The sequence below is a fragment of the Varanus komodoensis genome, unplaced genomic scaffold, assembly GCF_004798865.1.
Source record: "Varanus komodoensis strain SLA01 unplaced genomic scaffold, ASM479886v1 scaffold1, whole genome shotgun sequence".
Lineage (NCBI taxonomy): Eukaryota > Metazoa > Chordata > Lepidosauria > Squamata > Varanidae > Varanus > Varanus komodoensis.
Window position 1 is genome coordinate 41,807,761 of NW_025335268.1, and position 21,013 is coordinate 41,828,773.

General features: G+C 38.1%; 1 protein-coding gene across 1 annotated transcript in view; it reads right to left on the bottom strand.

Moving 5' to 3' along the window:
- Positions 1-21,013, bottom strand: part of UTRN (utrophin) — a 365,154-nt gene that overhangs the window by 340,644 nt on the left and 3,497 nt on the right. The window contains exon 2 of the mRNA XM_044451088.1: positions 18,462-18,627. Within this exon, the coding sequence (XP_044307023.1) occupies positions 18,462-18,540 (79 nt within the window). The 5' untranslated portion in view covers positions 18,541-18,627. The remainder of the gene's footprint in view (positions 1-18,461; positions 18,628-21,013) is intronic.

Genomic DNA, 21,013 nt, shown 5'->3' on the forward strand with positions numbered 1-21,013 from the left:
CATTGCAAAATACTACACAGATATTTGACAAATACTAAGTATGACAGCCTGTGGAGTTACACAGCTGACACATGCATATAAAAATCTGAAACAAACTACTACCATGAGCTATCATTATTAAAGAAAGTGCATCACCTTCTCTTAAAAATGTAAAACACATTTAGTTTCCCTCCCGGTTTATCATGTGTAAATCTGCAAGAAAGGAATTCCACACATTCAGGCCAACATTCAGAGAGCTCTTCAAATGCTCATAAGAACTCATATTCTTAGAGGGCTTTTATTCCTACATCCAACCCACCACATTCTCCATTGCATTTAGATAGGCCCATCCCCAAGCTACAATACAAAGTAATTCAGAAGCAGCCTTCTTTGCTGAGCTGGAGGCTTCCATTTGAAGCATATGCCAAACATCCCATCTGGTATGGTATACTCTGGATCACATCCAGGAACCATGCATGTGGTGTCTGGCATAGTATTTCCATTTCCAAGAGCATCAACTTAAAAAAAAAAAAGCCCAATTTTCATTATTGCAAAAAGCAGTTTTGAAAAGTGAAAGGACTTTACACTGAGAAACAAACTTTTTTCCTAGACACTTTAAAAATGAGCTGACAGTGGAAGTGTGTGAATTGCAATTCTTTGAATATAAACCTGAATATATGTCACTTTTAGTTTGAAAAGTTAGTTATGCATACCACACAGAGATGAAGTTCGCCAAGTGAACTCTGATACCTACGCTTTATTGTTCAACAAAGGCCAAAAAAGTGCAAATTCAGTAGCAAATGGTCTCCAATAAAAGGGATTTAAAATGTTCTTTTCAGGTCAGTAGTTAATTTCCAGTGCTGAATGAATCTATCTTCCTTTCATTCACTCTCATTTATACTTTATCTGTATCTGAATCTAATCCAAGCTGTCTGTGGTTACAGTAGTGTTGGCTTGCTTTCTAAGAGGAAAATGTGGAGCACAAAAAGCACTGGAAATTAGAATAACTCTATTTTCAGCCTAGGTATCCTCATTCCCACAGCCCTTTGCATTATTGTGGGCATGTGTCAAAATTAGCCTGGTCACATCACCACTTGTGAGTCCCTCAAACACTTTCTTTCTTCTCCAGTGTTCCAAGCTTATGCCCAAACTTTTCCTTCTCCAGTAGTTCCTTCTCCAGTAATCGCACCTTTTTACCACTTCCACCCCAAGAAGCCAGTACACCCCAGATCAGACCAAACAATACATGCGTATCTATGGCCTAGTTTACAAACTGCAACCTTTGGTTCAGTCACCAAGACGATTAGGGTTTCTCAACGATTTTGCATTCTTTGGGGCTTTGCATGTTTTGTTTGCGGTTTTCTAAACATTCTACCTAGCTAATTTCCCCCGTCAATAAATGAATCATGTGTCATGTGCCCACCTCTTCTTGTACCAGAGGTCCACCTGCAAGGTGGTAGACTTTAAGATACTTAGGTTCAGATCATGAGCAACCATATTCTTTACACCTGCTTCCTACCATCTCTGCTATATCACCCAAGGCAGATTCACATCAACAAGCAACACTGTAACTGTGGTTACAATGTGGCTGTACATAATGCCAAGGAAAATTTATACTGCAACCCTAAATACTAAGTCCCACCTATTTTGATGGGCTTACCCATTAGACTTAGGACTCTAAAATACCTGAGAGAAAATTGATAAGTGTTATAAAATTATCTTTGTGGCTAATGCATAATACTTTGTGTCTCACATGGGTGCTGCTGCTATTCTGCAACAGCATGGCTGTCACCATGTGGCAGCTGTCAGTAACAAGCACCTTATCAGTGGTGGGCTACTGCTTTATAAATGCCACACCTCCTGACCACATAAATTATTCCTTTGCTTTGAGCTGACATTTCTTTTTTCAGATTAAAGTCACCATTGTACATGTTGAGAACAACATACTTTCTACCTGCACCCCTAATAACTTACTCCTACAGCATGCTGATTGAGTCATATACTCAACATATTTGCATTTCTAAAATCAATGAGTACTTATGCAACAATAAGCTAAGTTATTTCTAAATCACAGATTATATTCAAAAACAAAGCTCTTAGTTACTTAAAGCTTAGAAGCCTTGTCAGACAAGACCTGTTCTATTATGGGGGGAAAAACAAGTTATAATTATAGTATCAGCTATCATTAAATTAGAATTAAAGAAAAGCCTATTTTCTTTGTTACACTACTCTTCTTTATGCAAGTATAATTACACCCCCTCTTATTATTTGTAATGAATGCTATGAAGTTTTTTTTTCTATTGCAGCTGTTAGCCATATAGTGATATAATGATATTGGGGTGGAAGAAATTGCCTATAGTGCTTCAGTTTGGTAATGTATGTGAATAAAGAAACTGCCCAAAGAAACGGATATCAAAGACTGTTAAAGGAAGACAGTATTATGTGAGTAAATTAAACCATGTCATTAAAAGTGGAATTTAATTTAGCCAGAGGAATCTATTTCCCATTTGCACTCAAACTAACAATATAAGAACGTAACAGCAACCAGGGGGAGCTAAAGCAAGGGTCCTCTTAGTTCATCATTCTGATCACACACGGGCCAATCAACTGCCCACAGGATCCCACAAACACCACCCTCCTGCACCCTCAGCAACTGGAGTAGATTAAAATGCCTCAGTATTTTTTTTTAAACTCTCATATTACTAAGAGGAAACTACAGTAATATTTTAGCCACCACAGCAGAGTGGGTATGGCTGGACAATTTTGAGGCTAGTTTGCTAAGTTCTTCCTCTTCCCCACATACCTACTTTTCATTTAGGGTTAGGGTTAAACCTAAATTTATTAATTTAGCCCAAAGCAGCACAATCTCATCTCACTGATAGACACATATGAGAAGAAAGCAATCATAAGGCATCTGAACCATATTCAGCTGGTACGGCACACAAGGATAAGACAGGCGTTATCTGTATAGATTTTTAGAACTGGATAAATATAGGAAATACCACCTAAAAGAGCTGAAGTGGGGATGATAGCTGAAGTTCCTAGGATGTCTCCTTGAACTAGCTCAAATACTGCCCAAAGAAAGCCTGATCATGGGCCCAAAATTACCCGGTACTGATCAGAGCACCACCCCCAAAACACACAGACCAAAGATACATGTGCACAAAGTATAATAGAACTTCTAACAATAATGCTAACATTTTTAGTTAAAATCATGAAGAAAGTAAACATTAAAGCAGCAAAATAATATATAAATGGTTTAGGAATGCTTTGCCCTCTGACACACCGGGTTGCAAAGGCATGGATTTCAATCACAATAAATACAGTTTTGAGATAACCCAGTTTATGTATTATATTTATATCCCATCTGTCTCCTTGCAAAGAACTAGAGGTGGCTTCCATAACCATCATTCTGTCCATCTTATTCTCACAACAGCCCTGTGACATAGGTTAGGCTAAGAATTATTAAGTGGCCCAAAGTCACCCAGCAAGCTGCATGGCCAACTCAATACCAGAACCTGGGTCTCCTAAGTCCCAGTCCAGCACTAACTACCATGCCATACTGGCTCTCAAAACTTCTCCCAATGATATCATATGGCCCTTAATATGCCTGCATTTTTGGACTCTCCTTGGGGGCATGGCTTTGAAGACTATTATAAAAAGCACTTGCATTTCAAAAATTACCACTACACCACATTTCGTGGCCCTCAATTCCTTCATACAATCATGTGAAGTTCTTCAATCTTTGAGCAACTTGCTCTCATTGCATTCTAAATAAGAAACTTTCTGTGTTCTTCCTCTCCACTTGCAGGGCTGGAAATGAGTTTAAGTTCCAAAGTATCACAATGAAAAAAGTTTTACAAATGCATAAAATGGTCAAAGAATTAAGTATTTAACATGTTGGCAATGAAAAACATGTGAACTGTTTAACATGTTGGCAATCCAAAACACTGAAGTGTAATGAGGTCTGAAATGCCTGATTTCAAGTTGTATTTCAAGTGGGACTCTTTATGTGAAGTATTTGGAGGTGTGCACGTAACAGAGCATCCATCAAATCAGATCATTAATGTTCTGAAGTTATTTGCACAGTTCCATCTCTTTCCTATTAATACTAATTATATTTCTTTCCATTTAGAAACATAAAATTCTACAATCATACTTTTGCCATTATGAAAAGTGTCTTTACCTATTTAATAGCTCAATAAGATAAGCACAGAAATTTATTTCTCCCATATTTTTCCTTACTGAACTTGGAAAAGATGAGCAGATGGGAAAAATGGTTCAATAAGTGCAATCCAATAAAGTGACCTTAACTTTGAGGCTTCATTTAGACAAAGGCCTTATTCAGACAGACCTCAATTTCTCAGCTCAGATGTAAACAACAAACTATGATTTAAACAAACACTGTTACCAATACCAAAGCCAGGTGCACTAAGGCAGATAGGAAGGACATACAGAACTTGTTCTCAGTGCTTGGGCACATGGTGCCTGTAGTCAGCCCAACATATTATGGTATATTGACCCAACCAGACCATAATTTGAAGCAAACAGTCTTACATGGCCTTTCTTTGCACAAAATGTTCTCATGTAGTTAAGCTATAATGTATAATATATAATGATTGAACGGGGAGGGGGGCAGTTTCCAAGTTACAAGCATCCAAGTTATGAACAAGCTGCCATAAAGCCCACTAATTTTAAAAAAATATTGTGGAAAATTGTCATCATCATAGAGAGGAAATGAAAGGGTACAGAAGGAGGTCTCCAAAGCCGGCCTTCTTCCCTGCCCATCCTGAGATGGAAATCTCTCTGGCATTTCGTTGTTGCACAGAGAAGGCACTGATAATTTGGGAAGGGAATATTCAGTTTTTCCACTTTGACAGGGGTCCTCTACCCCTAATTCAGAAATGTGAAAGTCAGTAATCATGATTGTCTCTACTCAGTCACATTTTTAAAAACTAAATTAAAATTCATTGAAATTTCTTCCAAATTGCAGTCTTTTTCTCTATTCACCTTGACTCAGAAAGTTGTTTTAGAGGCTTCCTTGTTTTAGAAACATAAATCTCTAACACATTTCCTCAAAATCACATTCCCTTTACACTTATCATTAATTTCTATGGCTAGTTATGTTTTTACATAGTCTTACCATTACTGCTTATTCACTAATTTATTTTTCCAGTCTTTTATAATTGAATTTCCTTTTGTTTAAGGCAATTTTTACTCTAGCCACAAATTATCATGTACTTAAATAGCTCTATTTGTCTTAACTCAACTTACTATAATGACAAAGCATCGGTACAAGAGTTAATTTTTAACAGTATTTTCAAAAAATCTTATTCCACTCTCCTTGCTATAACACGAAAGCATTAGAATGAACTTAAGTCTCTGACAGCATTTTCAAAAATCCCACTCCATTTATATAGATTTTTCTATTGTTGTTATCCCCATTATAAAGTAGCTTGGGCATAGTACAGTTTCCAGTTATCATTAAATTGTTTGGTTGGTTTTCTATTTACATAATTGGTTAATTTTGTCAAAACAGCTAACTTGTTTTCCCAGTCTTCAATAGTTTGGTTTTCTTCTGCTTTCCATTTTAAAGCAATTAAAATTCTAGCTGCAGTTATCATGCATTTAATTAACTTTACTGTGTTCTTTGGTAGGATTTCTGGATTGATACAGAATGATTTTAGATGCCATGGGAAAATTGATTTTCAAAATTTTCTGTATTTCCACATGTATTTCTCTCCTTAAAAAAATCACATGACCACTACATATAGTAAAAAATTCTGTCTATTTATTTACATTTCCAGCACTTCTCGATGTAATTCCTGTCCATTTCTCTATATCTTTTGGAATAATATACTTCAAAATATTGTACCAGTTTTCTCTCAATGTTTGACTGGCCGTAAATTTTATATCCTTTGTCTATAAAGTTTACCATTGCTGGAACAGCATTTTGTCCTGAAAATTCTGCATCCAATTTATCACGCATATTTTAACTTGCTCAGTCTCAGTATCATATTGGAGTGATTGTTTATAAATTTCTCCTAGGAAATGATCCTTTTGCAGTGTAAGCAGATTTTTAAAGTCTGTCAGGTCCCTTATAATACCTTTCCCTGTTTGGATTTCTCTCTTCGGTCTTGGTACTAGTATTAAAGAAGCCATTTTAATTTTTTTCTTCATCTTTTAGTTCTTGCTATGGCTTAATTCCTCCATGTTGATCAAGAATGTCTCCATATGTTATAAAATCATTACTTTTCCTTAAGTGCTTATCATAATATGCTTTAATTGGAGACATCAATGAAGAAATTGGAGGACTAATTATTTTTCTTAAGGAATATCACATTTTTATTAGACCATCAGTGAGTATGTGACTATTATTTGGTATTAAAAGCCTTTTAAATGGATTCCTTAGTCCATAGATAACTGTGTATTCCTTCTTCCAAATCTGTTGCTTCCAATTTTACTAGCCTCTCATTAGGGTTTATAATCCAAACCCAACTAGCAGCATACTAATACACCAACTTGCATGCAAATGCAACTTATTGAATTTCAATTTTTTCAGAAGTGGAACTCATTCATAACCCGAAGACTGCCTCTATATAGTTATGTGTTTTGTGAAGCTGTATACGCTGCTCTCAGTTAAACCGCCACTTTCTGCATACAGTTGCTGACAATGTTTTTCTTGCTTTAAGTGGCTTTTTTTTTCCTTTCTGTTTTCCCCACTATCTCCCCATCAGAGCACTTTCTCTCCTATACAAAAATGTATCCTTTTTCAAAAAGGAAGTTAAATCAACAAAAGTACTTTTTTCCTTAATGTATATTCTGACAGCAACCTCAAACCACACATCTCATCTAAATCTGGCTTTTTTCCAAGGCTTAGGAAGTGTTAAATCTACACTAGCAGAAAAAAGTGGGGGAGGTGCAAATAAGCCGAGGAATGTAATAAAATCCATGCAGATTTGAGTGATCATCATCAAGCTGGCCCAAGAAAACTTAAACCTCACTTCATTTTTGAAGGTTGTAGATGTCCACAACAACTTAAATATATATGCAAAATTTAACTATACCATTAAAAGGTCCAAGCCAACACAGTAACACAGAAAGGCAGTAATGGCCTCCAGCACTATAACCTCAAAGGACAGCTACCCAGCAGCCCATATTACTAGAAAGCTACTATTTCAGGAATACTGACTATGCATCCTACATGCCACTGTTAGGACTGGATCAAGAACACAGCAAATGGTATTGTACTTAACAAATATTGAAAGCTGAGTAATGTAAGTAAAAGGTGAATTAGCAAAAATGATACCATGACTCAAAAGGGAAAGGGTCATACATGCACACAGAAACATTCCATTGTACTGAGCACTGACACATTCCACTCCACAAATGAGAGTCAACTCTATTTTCCATTTCAGGTTTATAAGTAGACATGTCAGGGTATGCCCAAGAAAGCAAGATGCCCGTGTGTATGCTTGTGTGACAGATACACACTGCTTTGTATTATTGCTTATTGAAAGCTACCATAGCTGAATTCAGAAGTTACCCTTTCTGTTTCTCTCACTGTCATCAACACTGCAAAAGTGATAAAAATGCAGCTTTCCAATGGAAAGTTAAATTGTTAAATTGTTTTTGGATTACAGTGAACAGTTCCTTTTCACCTTGAAGTACAAAGCTATTGTATTGCTAAGCATGTTCCACTGAAAACTTTGTAATAAAAACAAATGAATCACATGCTAATATCTAACTAGAATGCACCAAAATTATCTTATTTTAAACCACTGAACCAACTCTGGTTCTTGAAGGTCTAGTAGTCAGTAACAGATTTACACTGGGATAGAGCAGCTTTCCCTACTTTCTCCCAATAAGTGAAATTTTTAAATGTGTAAGTCTAGGGACTAAGAGGGTTCTTCTCCTATTATATTATACACAATCCCCTCAGAAGTTCCCTGCACAATAATATACAGACGCAGCATGCTGCATCTCTTGTGCAACCTGCCAGCGAGAGAACTTACCAGCAGCACTTGGCCCTATCTAGGTCCATAATTTCACTTTCACTGCGCAGATTGCAAGCATTCATTCTAATCTGATAGAAAACCCTCAGGTAGCATCAATTCATACAACCCCAATGAAAAAGAAAAGGCACAGCCCAGCAGAGGTAAGGACCTCTACATCCCAACTATGTCACTGAAAAACAGATCTGTTTTAAACTGCTACTCTTCAAACATGACTGAGCAAACTACTTCTTTGTTATTGCTACCGCTGCTTTTGCTATCAATAGCACCTTGCCTTACTTCAGGAAGTGCTATTTGCATAATCACAGCAAAGAGGAAGGGTTCTAGTTAATTTGTATATTTAATAGATACAAGTGACAGAACTTGCATAACCAAAAGAAGTCAAACACAGCTGGTGAGCATGTTGTGGTTTTGTCATGCAACAGGCAAAGCCTCTCAGACAGAATTGCCTAGAGTTCCATTTTTAGGAAATATGTCTTGGTTCACTGGAAAGCATGACATGTGCACTTTCCCTTGCAGAGTCTTGCAAGCGTGAAACTGCTAAGGGGACTTTTCAAAATTTAAAAGTTAAGAAAACACAATTATACTCAATTCTTTTCATCATGAGAACTACTTTTTATGGCAAATGTCAAAATTCAATTACATGCAACACTGAACCTTCTTGTGATCATGCCACCTGAATATGGATCAATTGCCAATGGGGGGCTAGAAAACCAAAAGGAATAAAAAGACGACGACAAAGAATAGAAAAGTCAACAAAATACTTAAGTTACTGCATTCTATAGTGCACATTTCATTCAAAAATACATTTACCCCATAGTAGTAAAGTACAGAAAAACTGTATAGAACTGAATATTCTTGAATTATAATGTTGCCTTAAATTAGAATGTTTAATGTTTAAAGAACAGTTTTATATGTTTTCTTTAAATTAAAAAAACTAGAAGTTGCACAGTTTTGTGACTGGGTCACTACACACACTACCTAGCCACTGTTCTTGTAACATGTTTATAAACAGCCATTAGTCTACTCAAACCATAAAAGGTAAAGATCTGCTTCAAGCAAAGGTGGATTTTTGCTTTTATAAAATGCAAAAAAATACATCTTATTTTTGTGCCACTGATTTGCCACAAATGGTTGACATTGGAGTGAATTTGTTTGTAAGGCTGGCTTACATATTACTCCAGATTTAGCTGCCTAGTCTCATGCTACAAGAACCAGGGAAGAAATAGTAAAAGCAAAATAAAGAATATTATGGTACTGTACCATGCTGTCAGGAAGTTTTTTCTAGCATTTAGCCAAAATCTGCTTCCCTAGAATTCACAATCATTGGTTCTAGCCTTGCTCATCTTCTGCTTGAGAGTCTTTCACATATTTGAAGACTGCTATCATGTCTCATCTTAATTGCTCTTCTCCAAACTAAACATACTCAGCTGTTTCAACTGTTCCTCACAGGACTTGGTTTCCAGAGCCCTCACCAACCTGGCTGCTCATCTCTGAACTTGTTCCACTTTGTCAATATCTTTCCTAAAATGCATTATCCAGAAACGGATATAGTACTGCAAATGCAGCCTGACTAATGCAGAATAGAGCAGAGCGATCACTTCCTGTGATTTGGACCATAGGCATCTGTTAATGAAGCCCAAAATTGCTTTGGCTTTCTTAGATACCACACTGCACGGCTTGCTCATAGTTTATTTATTTATTTAAACATTTCTATGCCACCCCCATCGCAACAAAGCCTCAGGGTGGCTCACAACATTCATAAAAAGATACAATTAATAATTTAAAAACTGGTACCATCTCGGCTATATTAAAATCTATAAATACAATAATAATAAATTAACAGTTAAAATAACTTTCAAATAAAAAAGTCTTCGCCTGGCGCCGAAAAGCAAGTAACGACGGCGCCAGGCGGACCTCTCTGGGGAGCGCATTCCATAGGTGGGGCGCCACCACAGAGAAGGCCCTCTTCCAGGTACTCACCCTCCTAATATCATTCACAGAGGGTTCCCGGAGAAGGGCATCTGCTGCTGATTGTAGGGAGCAGGAGGGCATATATGGACGCAGATCACAGTTTCCTCTTCACCTTATACCTGCAGTTTTTAATTTTGGGGGAAAGGGTACCTAACTGCACGATTTTATTTACATTTACTTCTGTTGGATCTCATTTTTTTAATCTGGCCCACCCTGTCTTAATTTCTTTGAAACTTGACCCTGTCTTCTATGATGCTGGCCATCCCTCTTAGCTCCATATCACCTGTAAATCTGATAAACACTCTCTCTATAGTCACATCATTTATTAAAATGTTGAACAGTACAGGGACTAAGGTAGAGTCCTGCAGGAGTGCAATCAAAACTCCTCTAACTGTGAATCCAGCTAGTTGTAGTTAGTGCCCAACTCAGATTTTACCATCTTGTCAACAAGAATATGATTGGACACCTTGTCAATACATTGCTGAAAATAAGCTATACTATGTTCACAGCATCCCCATGATCAACTAAACTATAGCAAGCACAGCTGAAGTGTTAAAAGGGCCACAAAGATAAGCAGAAATGCAAATCTCCACTTATATACTATGAGGTGGCTTTAATTACATATACTGTATATTGCAAAGCCTCTAAATTCTATTGCAAACCAAAACTATAGTATATACCCATTTATATCTGTCAACCTACAAGCTAGCACAAGGCACTTACCTGAGGATATTTTGTTAACAGAAGTAAACACCAGAAAACTGGGTTGCACTTTATTAATAAGGTGCTGCTACTTGGCAATGTAAATCCTCATTTAAAAAATAAAATAAGCAAAAGTCAGAGGTCTGTCCTGGCATGCTAACCATACCTGTCCTACCACATTCCTTTAAATATGTGTGAGATACATACAGAAACCATATATGCTTGCTTAACCCCAAAAGTCTGCTGAATTCCAGGAGGGATGACAGAACTTAGGGAAAAAAACATATCATATGCACTTTAAGACTGAATAACCTTAAAGTGTTAGCTACAGAATGGCAATTTAGTCTCAGGATATTAATTATCTGATAAGGTAACTGAATTACAAGTTACAGAAGATAGATGAGTAGCAGGTTGTAAGTCATTTCCCATAGGTAAGTGACTTGCAGATTTGTTTTAGACCTTTGACATATTTCTTTCTCACTTAAAGCCTCTCTTCCAAATTTTCATGACCTTCTCTTCCACTGGGATCTTCTAAGAAATCATATTACAATTACATTTTCACCTGGAAAAAAATATTCATTGCCCTGGTTTTCAAGATCAAATTAAACCAGCAAACTTAACAGTCTCTGAATTATTGGAGGGTTGTTTTTATGTCCAGCAAGTCATGCTGCCTGGGTTCAGATGTCACAATAAGTCACAGCACTACTGCCATGCACCACAGTTTGAACAAACCACAGTGACTTACTTCAGTTGTATGAACTGTATGTAAATCAGCTGGACCCTGAGACAGAAGAGCAGAACCCCACCTATGAGGCTTTCCTAGATCCTCCCCCACTAGGGCCTTTTGCACTCCCAAGAAACCATCTCTGAGAACAAAGGAAAGCTCTGGAATTTGCAGTGCTCCCTTGCATAGGCAGGAGAGCCTTTCCACTCACTGTATCCAAGCCAATATTTTGTCTGCTGAACATGGGAGAGCTAATATGATATATACAAAAGATCCCCAGTTCAATTGTCAGCCTGTTCAGTAGAAAGAAGAGGTGCCAGGGGATAGCAAAGACCTCCACCTGAAACCCTAGGGAGCCACTGCTAAATAGGAGACAATATTTAACTAGATTTTGTAAGAGTCCACTGTTCAAGTTAGCATACAGCACAGTGTTCTACAATCTGGGCCCTTCAGCTGTTTTGAGCAGCAACTCCTTTCACTCTTAAACATTGGCTATGCTGGCTTAGTCTGATGGGAGTTAAAAACTGAAACCATCTGCACTGGATCAGTCTGGTCAATTCTGGTCTAGCTATACTTAACCCTTACTCCTGAGCAAATGTATTCAAACCAAAATTACAGAAAAGGTGCACCTACAATCAACCGGTATTTTCTCCCAGACAATGAAATTGCACAGAGCTAACCTACAGCTGCTTCAGATAATATGAAGATATACTTTTTAAAATCCTCAAACATAATTTGTACAGCAGCTGATCCTTAAAAGGCTACCTGCCCTCTAGTATACTTTGCCAAAAACAATAATGTGATTCTTATCAAGAACAGTGCACAAGGTGCTGATAAGAACAACCATGCTACACCACTGCAAGCATCCACAAAGAAAGCTGTACACTACATGCCTGAAGAGGCCTTTTTGTTTTCACATTCTTCACTGCCTGCAGTTTTAGGTAACAAACTAGTTGTTAGTAACACACAATATAATTCTGGACATTGAGAACCATGGCATTTAAACATGCCCAACTCAGTGCTGACCTGTGGCCTTTAAAGCCTTGAGATATGCCCCACAATCACACAAAGTTACTTAGATGCTGAAACTTTTAACAAAAATTGTTCACTGCCACTAAGAAATGAAAAATGATTTTGCTAATCCACTAAGTTAGTGCCCCAACTTTTTGTACCTTAAGGGCTGCATGAGGCCCAACAAAGAACCTGGGGATCACACAATGAATTATATTTCCGTATCATAAATTAAAGTGTTCACAATAGATTAAATTTAATGTACACAATTAATATATTAAATCAGCCATTAAATGAGGCAGAAAACTGGCATGAGCTATCAGAGTTGGGTTTTCTCGACAAGTTTGAAGAAACAAAACTGACTGAGAGCTGGACAACTGGGAGGAAGAAACAGGGATTACAGTCCAAGCACAATAACTACTCCTCTGGGGTGGTCCGTCCCTTTCTTCTGTTTTTGCTGCCCAGAAACCTTTTAAAATACTACCAGATAGAAATGATAAGTACTAAAAACAAACTAAAATGAGAACCAGTGTGGTATGGTGGTTAGAGTATTGGGCTGGGGATCTGGGGGAGCAGCATTCTAGCCCCTGCTCATCCATGAAGCTCCCTGGGTGACTCTGGGCCAGTCACAGACACTCAGCCCAACACAGCTCATAAGGCTGTTGATGTCAGGAGCTATCTCACATGCCTTGGATTTGTCACAAGAGGGAAAAAAGAGGGATATAAGTGTGATGATGACAACGCCAGTGACGATGACTAAGATCTACTAGTCAATGTACAAAGTATCTAAGTTTTCTAATCAGTAGTTTGAAACTTTTGCTTTATAAGCAACACAATAAAGAAGCATTTGCTGTATATTAGAAAGTGGGAAATGACTACGGAGGAAGAAATGCCATATAAATCAAGGGAAAAAATTATGGAGAGTAGGAGGAACATTACTCATAATACTCAACCAAGTTATAGCATTAGGAAGAGTTTCTTTTCCCTCTTCCAAGTTATTAAAACTCATGTTACCCAATAAAATTAAGTAGTTCCACAGAAATTTCAAAATAAACAAAGAAAAAGTTATTTCTGACACAATGCAAAACTATCTTATGGATTCAATGGCAAAAGAGGAGATGATGGGATGAATTTAAAAGGGAATTAAAGGGAATTAAATTAATGAATTTATTGAGTTCATGGAGAAGAGTTCTACAACTAAACAGAATTTCTGGGTTCAGACTCCATATGCTACTGCATACCAGTCTGTTTATTTTATACTCTGTCTTTCCACCAAACCTGGCATTGAAGATAGATAACAGTTAACAATTCCAGAACAAAGGGTAGGAGAACTACTGATGATTGATTGAGCAATTTGATCTGATTTGTATACCACCTGGTAGCCAAAAGGTAATTAACAGAACTAAAAGAAAATAGCAGCAGCAATAAACCATTAAAACCAATCATAGAACCAACAGAACAGCAAGATACTAACTACAGAGGCCACAATTAAGAGGCAAAGGGGCAGATAAAAATAGAGTACAATGTTAAAACCAAAGTAAAAACATTTGAATTATTAAAATACCTGACAAATAAGGAGGTTTTCACCTGACACTTAGTAGAAAAAAGAGTAGGCACCACATGTATCTCTTCAGGGAACACATTCCATAGATGGTGTGCCACCAAAGAGAAGGCCTTTCTCCTGGTGACCACCCTCTTTGTTAGGGGAGGCCACCCTACTTCTGTTAGAGGAGGCTCCTTGAGAAGTAAAAAGAAAACTAAAATTCCTTTAAAAATATAAATGACCTATATTCACATATTTGTCCAAGATAAACTCTCTCATTCAGGAATATTGCTCAAAGTAATGGGCTACAATTGAAAGGGTTACAAAGAAAAGACCAGACAAGCTTCCTTTTACACCACTGGGATTCCAAACATCTGCCTTAGTGCTTTAGAATAGGGCAACATCAACTAGCAACAAGATGCATGAATTAGTAATGTGCTACACATATGCTAACCTAATGAAAATTAGTAGTGTCAAAACAAACTACAACAACAATTATTGCACAATGATGTGTTCACACATAATGCTAAGCAATGCCATGCGGTAACCGCATCCTGTGTTCACACATTCACATGGTTTCTATGCATGCAGTTTCCATGCTTCTCTATCTTCCCACCAAATGGTGGCACAGATCCCATCAGCCCTGGCCACCGAAAATCAATCCCACCATGTACTGTTCCTGCCCACTTTGTCTGCATCTCCCTCACTGGCCCTGGGCATGGCCATAGGCAGCTGCTCCTGCTCTTTTTTGGTTTTGTTTCTGCTGCTGAGCAAAGCAACCGGGTGTGCTAGAGTAGCACCATGGTTAAAGTGCAGCACTGCATGAGCACACCCTGCTGCTACCACAGGCCATGCCCATGCACAAGCACACACAGTGCCACCATACCTCCCTGCACATGTGTCTATGCTCTCCCCCCATGTACAGGACTCATGCACACTGCCAGGGGCTACCCCTCTTGCAGCCAGAAGCACAGAGGGCATCAGCATGGGAACCCATGGCAGGGATGGAGGGAGCTCAACCTTCCCAAGGTACCCATCTGAGCATCTGCCCAAGAAAGTTTGCCAGCAGGCTGCCAGGAGACTAAGGGAGGACAGAGGTCTTGTGGAAAGTTGCAAGGACTGTAGGCCCAAGATGGGAAGAGGGCAGAAAACAGAGGGAGACATGAGCAGTCCCACACACTGCCCATATGCTCCTTGTGAGCAGGACAGCCTCCACATGAGTCCACTGGCTCTTACAGCAGCGCAAGCAAGGTGGCACTTCAAAGTACTGCTCCAGCACAGGGCTGTGAATGGCAGGAGTGCCTAGCACAGCTGTCTTTGCTCATTGTAGTACAGTGTGATGTCCCACTGCTGGCAAGATCCCACCATGGCTTGGCATTGAAGGCCATTCTCTGGCAGAGAAGCCAGAAAGCACTTAGCGGCCGACTGGAGTATAGGTAGAGTCATACATGTATTTTGAGTAGGGTCAGACATAATGACAAGCAAGGGTGAAGCTGAGCTTTACAGCAGATTGTTGATTCTCTGTGGGGTTTCATGGAAACTAAATATGCCATGTTTTACTATGGATGCCAAATTCACATATAATTTATTTATTTTTATTTTTTTTTATTTATATCCTGCCTTTTTCCTACAAAGGGTTCAAGGCAGCTTACATTATCTCTCCTCCTCCCTCTTATCCCCACAACAACAAGCCTGTGAGGTAGGTTGGGCTGAGAGACTGTGACTGGCCCAAAGTCACCCAGTTGGCTCCATGGCCGAGCGGGGACTCGAACCCAGATCCTCTGAGTCCCAGTCCCATGCTCTTCACCACTACGCCACACTGGCTCTCATATAATGACAAGCCCTGCCTGTGTGGTTTCCAGCATGGCTTGTCATTATGTGTGAATGCAGCCCTTGAAGAATGCAGTCAGAAATAAAAGTGGCAAAAATTGTTCAATATTTTCTGTTTAGAACAAAACAATACTCTCACCATCAACATAGTTACTTTTAGTAACATTATTTTGTACTGCGCTGTTGCTGAAATTCTGGCATTCCAATTAAAATACACAAGTTATTGGGTTACAGTACTGATGTTCCATTCCTGAAGTTATTAAAACATCTTTGGTATCTAAATCATATTAATTTAATGAGTTCATTTAAGATTAAGAACCTTTTCTCTTTTAAAATATTATGCTTCAGAAAAGAAAACAAATATGTTAAAATACTGACAAATTTACCCCTCTGCACTGAGGCATGCAAGTATTTTATATTTAAAAATTTAGTTCTTTAAATGACAGATCAGCTAGACACCATTCTTAAGATACAATAATGCTTTTACAGTTTTTTATTGGGTATCTTCCAGAACATAATCCATTTTACTTCAAGGGCATTCCATTTCTGGATGAGCACAAATATTCCTTTTCCTTTCACGCTTTTTACTTTTTCTGGAGTAATCAAGATAGAAAGAATAGATGTCAGTCCTAACAAGAAGTCTTTAATTTGTTGCCTAGTTTACTTTGAAGTAGGGTGCTCTTTTCACTGGGAAGTCCCTCTCCCCAATTCTATTCATGTCTCAGGTATGCAGAGTAATAAATAACTGTCAGGACTGGACAAAACACAAGGGTAAACGCAAGAATCAAACAAAATTCTTAGAATTTCTGTAAACAAAGGTTTAAAGCTGACTTTCTGGTAATATTAGTGTAATTAACAATGTGATTCTATGTATATAGATTCTAGATATATATACATAGAATATATATCTCATTTTAATCAATCAGACTTCCTTCCAGGAATATGAATATAGGATGGCAGTTTGACTGAATTAACACCGAAAAGGTATGGTAAGTAAAACTTGGGTTTTTCATTAAGGAATTGAGAAAATGGAGGATAGTTATAAATGTTTAAACATGCACAGAAAACATATATCCAAACAAATGTAACAAGTCAAAGCAAACAGCATCTGAAATGACAATAATTTCCCTTTTCCTTCATCCCAACAGCCCTAAGATCAGTTACAGTTTCTTCCTCTAAAGTCACATGGCCACCAGAACCAAACTGGAATCTCTGTAGGCCCCAGACACCTATTCCATGTTAGGGCTCTGGACATGTGACTTGGTATCACAGCAAATCCATCCTGGGCAAAGCAATGTGACTTCAACATCAAGTCATTTTCCCTCACTTCTATTCCCCTCCTCAGGCTGCTTTTTAAAGCACCTTTCCTGATGAAGGTATCTGGGGATCTCAAATGCCTGCACATTTTTCACAAGCTCTTGGTTAGCATAAAAGTATGGCACCTACACAGAGTATGGAATTTTACTGATGGCCTACATGATTATATTTGCTTTTTATCAGAAACTGCTATTTCTAAATGAATATATTTAATAAGTACAGTGTCTCAGGTTGACAACTATATGGTGTCTTTAAAAGGAGAGCAATTACAGGATTTTTTTGGTATGGCACATTCTCTACTTCAAGGCATGAAAAGATATATATACATCCATAGCTTCGGTTATGATCTATGTTTTAGTTGCTTTATTATATATTTATTTTAATGGAAAATGGTTTTAGTTATTTTATCTTTTGTATGTTTCAATTATTTTGTCATTACTTGTTTTGAGAAAGTTGTCTAAGAAATTCAATAATAATAATAATAGCAACAATTGAAATCCCAGAAAGCTCTCATGCAAACATTTTGATCTTCAACTTCATGTATATCTTTAAAGACATTTAGCAATGTGTACAGTAAGTTTTTCAAGTGAAAAGAAGCTGCCAAATCAAGACTTCATTAAAGCACACTGAACATATGGCACTGCATAATACCAGATGTAATTGTAATACAGGGGGTGAGTCCTAAATAAACAGACACAATTAGCACCACAGAAAAGCAGAAGCCAGTAATTACTATTATTTCATTACAACTGCCCCAAGTGTGTTCTCAAGTAGAACCAGGGACCCAGTGTACTGGACAATGCTTTGACGGGCAGATGCATCAGGAATCTAATTAGAGAGCAAAACTGAACGTTACACACAGATGGTGTAATTACAGTACTTTTTTAAATGGAAGGGCCAGTTCAGGAAGGTAGGTGAACTGAAGTTTATGGCACAGACACAGCAAGGCTGCATCCTCACTACACATTAGTCTCACTGCAAACTGGGGGTGGGTGCGGGGGGGGGGTGAGTGGGTAATACAAATGTGCATCTGAATCCCCAACTGGGGTAAGAACAGGTGCTGAGATGACATAGAGTACTGACCGGGGCATGAAAGGACTTTTCTGCTGGCTAAATATGCATAGGAGTTCATCTTTACTGGAGAGAAAAGGGTTAAGAACCTCCACCCCACAATGCTGCTTCCCTACTTCCAATCTCACAGTTCCTAAACAGGATTTTCCTGTTCCAAAAGGCCATCAGACTACCATCCTGTGCATTTGCCTATAGTTTGGCTCCTCAGTGCCTAACAAACACACCATACTTTATTTGTTTTTACAGTGGGACATTCACTAGAAAAGGTGACTAACAACTTCTGTTTGCAACTTACCAGATCTGGATTTAATGATGTTGCTAAATTCATTAAATGCTCCTGCAGATCCTTCATCTGTATCTAAAACCTTGGCCATCCTTTCATCTAGGTTGAAAATTCCTCTGGAGAATTAATTCAATACTTTGCACATTGCTCACACTCCAGCCTGGTTTAAAATCAATAGCTGAAACAGAAACACACAAAAATATAGATGCATTATTTCAAAACCTATATATCACTTTTCAAAACAATATTCTCCCAAGATATCTTACCATTAATATCAAACTTCAAACAGACACCTAAAAACTTTTTAAACATCATAAAATAAGTTCTGATGCAACAACAGAAGCCACATTAACGTTTAGAATAGAAAGCAAAGAGTTTTAAAGTCCAGATCTTTTCTATACGAAGCATACACAGTTCTTCAAAACCTACTCAGAAGTAAAAATGGAGGAAACCACACACAATTCCTTTAGGGGGAGTTTGTCAGATACAGAGCCACTACAAAAAATATCCTATTTCTTGTACCCACCAAACTGCAATCTAGCAGGGCCTCTTTACCTAATTTAAAGGCCCAGGGAAGTTTCATGTGGCATAGAAAGGGGGTCCTGCACGTATCCTGGTCCTAAGCATTTAATACTTTAAAGGCAATACTAGCACTTTAACCTGAAAACAGGGACAAACAGGTAACCTTTACAGCTGCAATAAAATTGGTGTAATACATTCCAAAGATTTGACCCTCATAATACACTCTGTACCAACTGCAGCTTCTGAGCTGTTTAAGAAAGGCCACTCCATGCAACAAGAGTATGAGCAGCTAAATCTTTATCACCTTTAGGTAGGGTCACAGCAAGCATACCTGCCTAAATTATTAAAAGGTACTGTTAGATACTGCCACCACTTATGTTTCTACCAATAGTCCCCTAAGCTGGTCTTTCAACTAACTATCCCACCAAGAATATCTCTATGTTGCAGTTTCAGCTTGTTTAAATGTCTCCAACCACATGCCTCTCTGGGATTGGTGGACTGAAATGAAAAGCAGAGCTGCATGTTATCTGCACACTGATAACATTTTAACCCAAACAGCTGAATGACTTCCCCAGTGAATTTCAAGTAGATGGTAAAAATCAGCATGCAAAAGCCAAATCCATGAAGTAGAGGAGCACTCCCTGAGCACCACCAAATCAGTTTGTCTCACCAGGAAAGTCAAGATTCCAAAGTTTATTCCGTTCCAGTAAAGAAAGATATCATGATCAATGGCACTAAAAACCACTAAGAGATGGGGGGGAGACTGGATGCATTCCTTCTGTCCCTCAGGATGAAGGCAGATTCGAATGGATCAAATCAGGGACAGGTACCTGATGATAGTCCAAAGGTTTTAGTCTACAAGTCCCATCAGCTCTAGCCAGCATAGACATGAGAATTCATGGGAAATTCTTACCTGCCTCAGATCTAGGTAACTCAAGTTATAAATGCACATAAATAGCTCTCTCTCTACACATGTAACTCCTCATTTTAAACCAGATAATTTAAATTTCCTATTTGCTCTTTTTTGTTCTGCACTGGTTCAGTATCTTACAAATGCCACCATTTGATTTGTAGTTGAAATCTATGAGAAGGTAGACACCTGCAAGGGGGCAACCCAGGGAAACCACTAAATAACAGAATCCAACTTTTCTGCATTACCCCTTTAATTACACAATAGCATGTTGTGCATTCACTATGCTTTTTAATGTTAGTATCCATGACAGTTAAATATTATTTGGTCAAAGTTGAAACACTAGTAAGTCAGAATCAAAAGATGGTGTATACAGTTACCAGCAAAGATCCTTGATGGATTTATTTCACAATCTAGTGCAACACACACAGAGCAATCCTATAAAGGTCTGTTTAGAAGTCATGTTCATTTTGATGGGACATACTTGCAAATGAGTGGAGATAAGAATGCAGTCTTACCCTCTATTTAAGAGCACTGTTCTCACTGCTTGCACTTCAAAGAAATTCTGGCCTGCAAAGGAGAAAACAGCCTGGGAGTGGTTGGCCTAACTTCCTTATTTATGTGCAAATTACAAGGGAAATTGTTTTCCAGCTGTCCCAAAGCCTGCTCTTCTAAAGATCTGGGGAGGGTGATAATGTTTTAAGTGGAAAGCAATATACATTCCAGTTTCTTTTCATTCTACTACCATATTGGACTCATGGTTGCTTTAATAACTACAAAGTGCAGAGAATGATAAACTGCCACAGGATTAACACATTAATAATATTAATAGGATTTCTCACCCTTCCCAAGGACAAAAAAATCATCCCTCCTTTATTACTGCTATCTTATAAAAGTTCAATAGGACCAAGACAGAAGATGGAGAACTTTCAGAAGGTTACCTAACAAACAAAAAGGTGTATGGAAGGGGGAGGGGAGATTTGCAGTTTTGCTAGAAGCTTTCACTGGTATCTGTTTAATTCTACTAAGCAAGAGGAAAAAGACCAAATAACAAGTCATATGTCTGAGATGAGGAAATCAGCTCAAACTTTCACTCAACATGTGACTGCTTCAGTTGCCAGGCACAACTGTC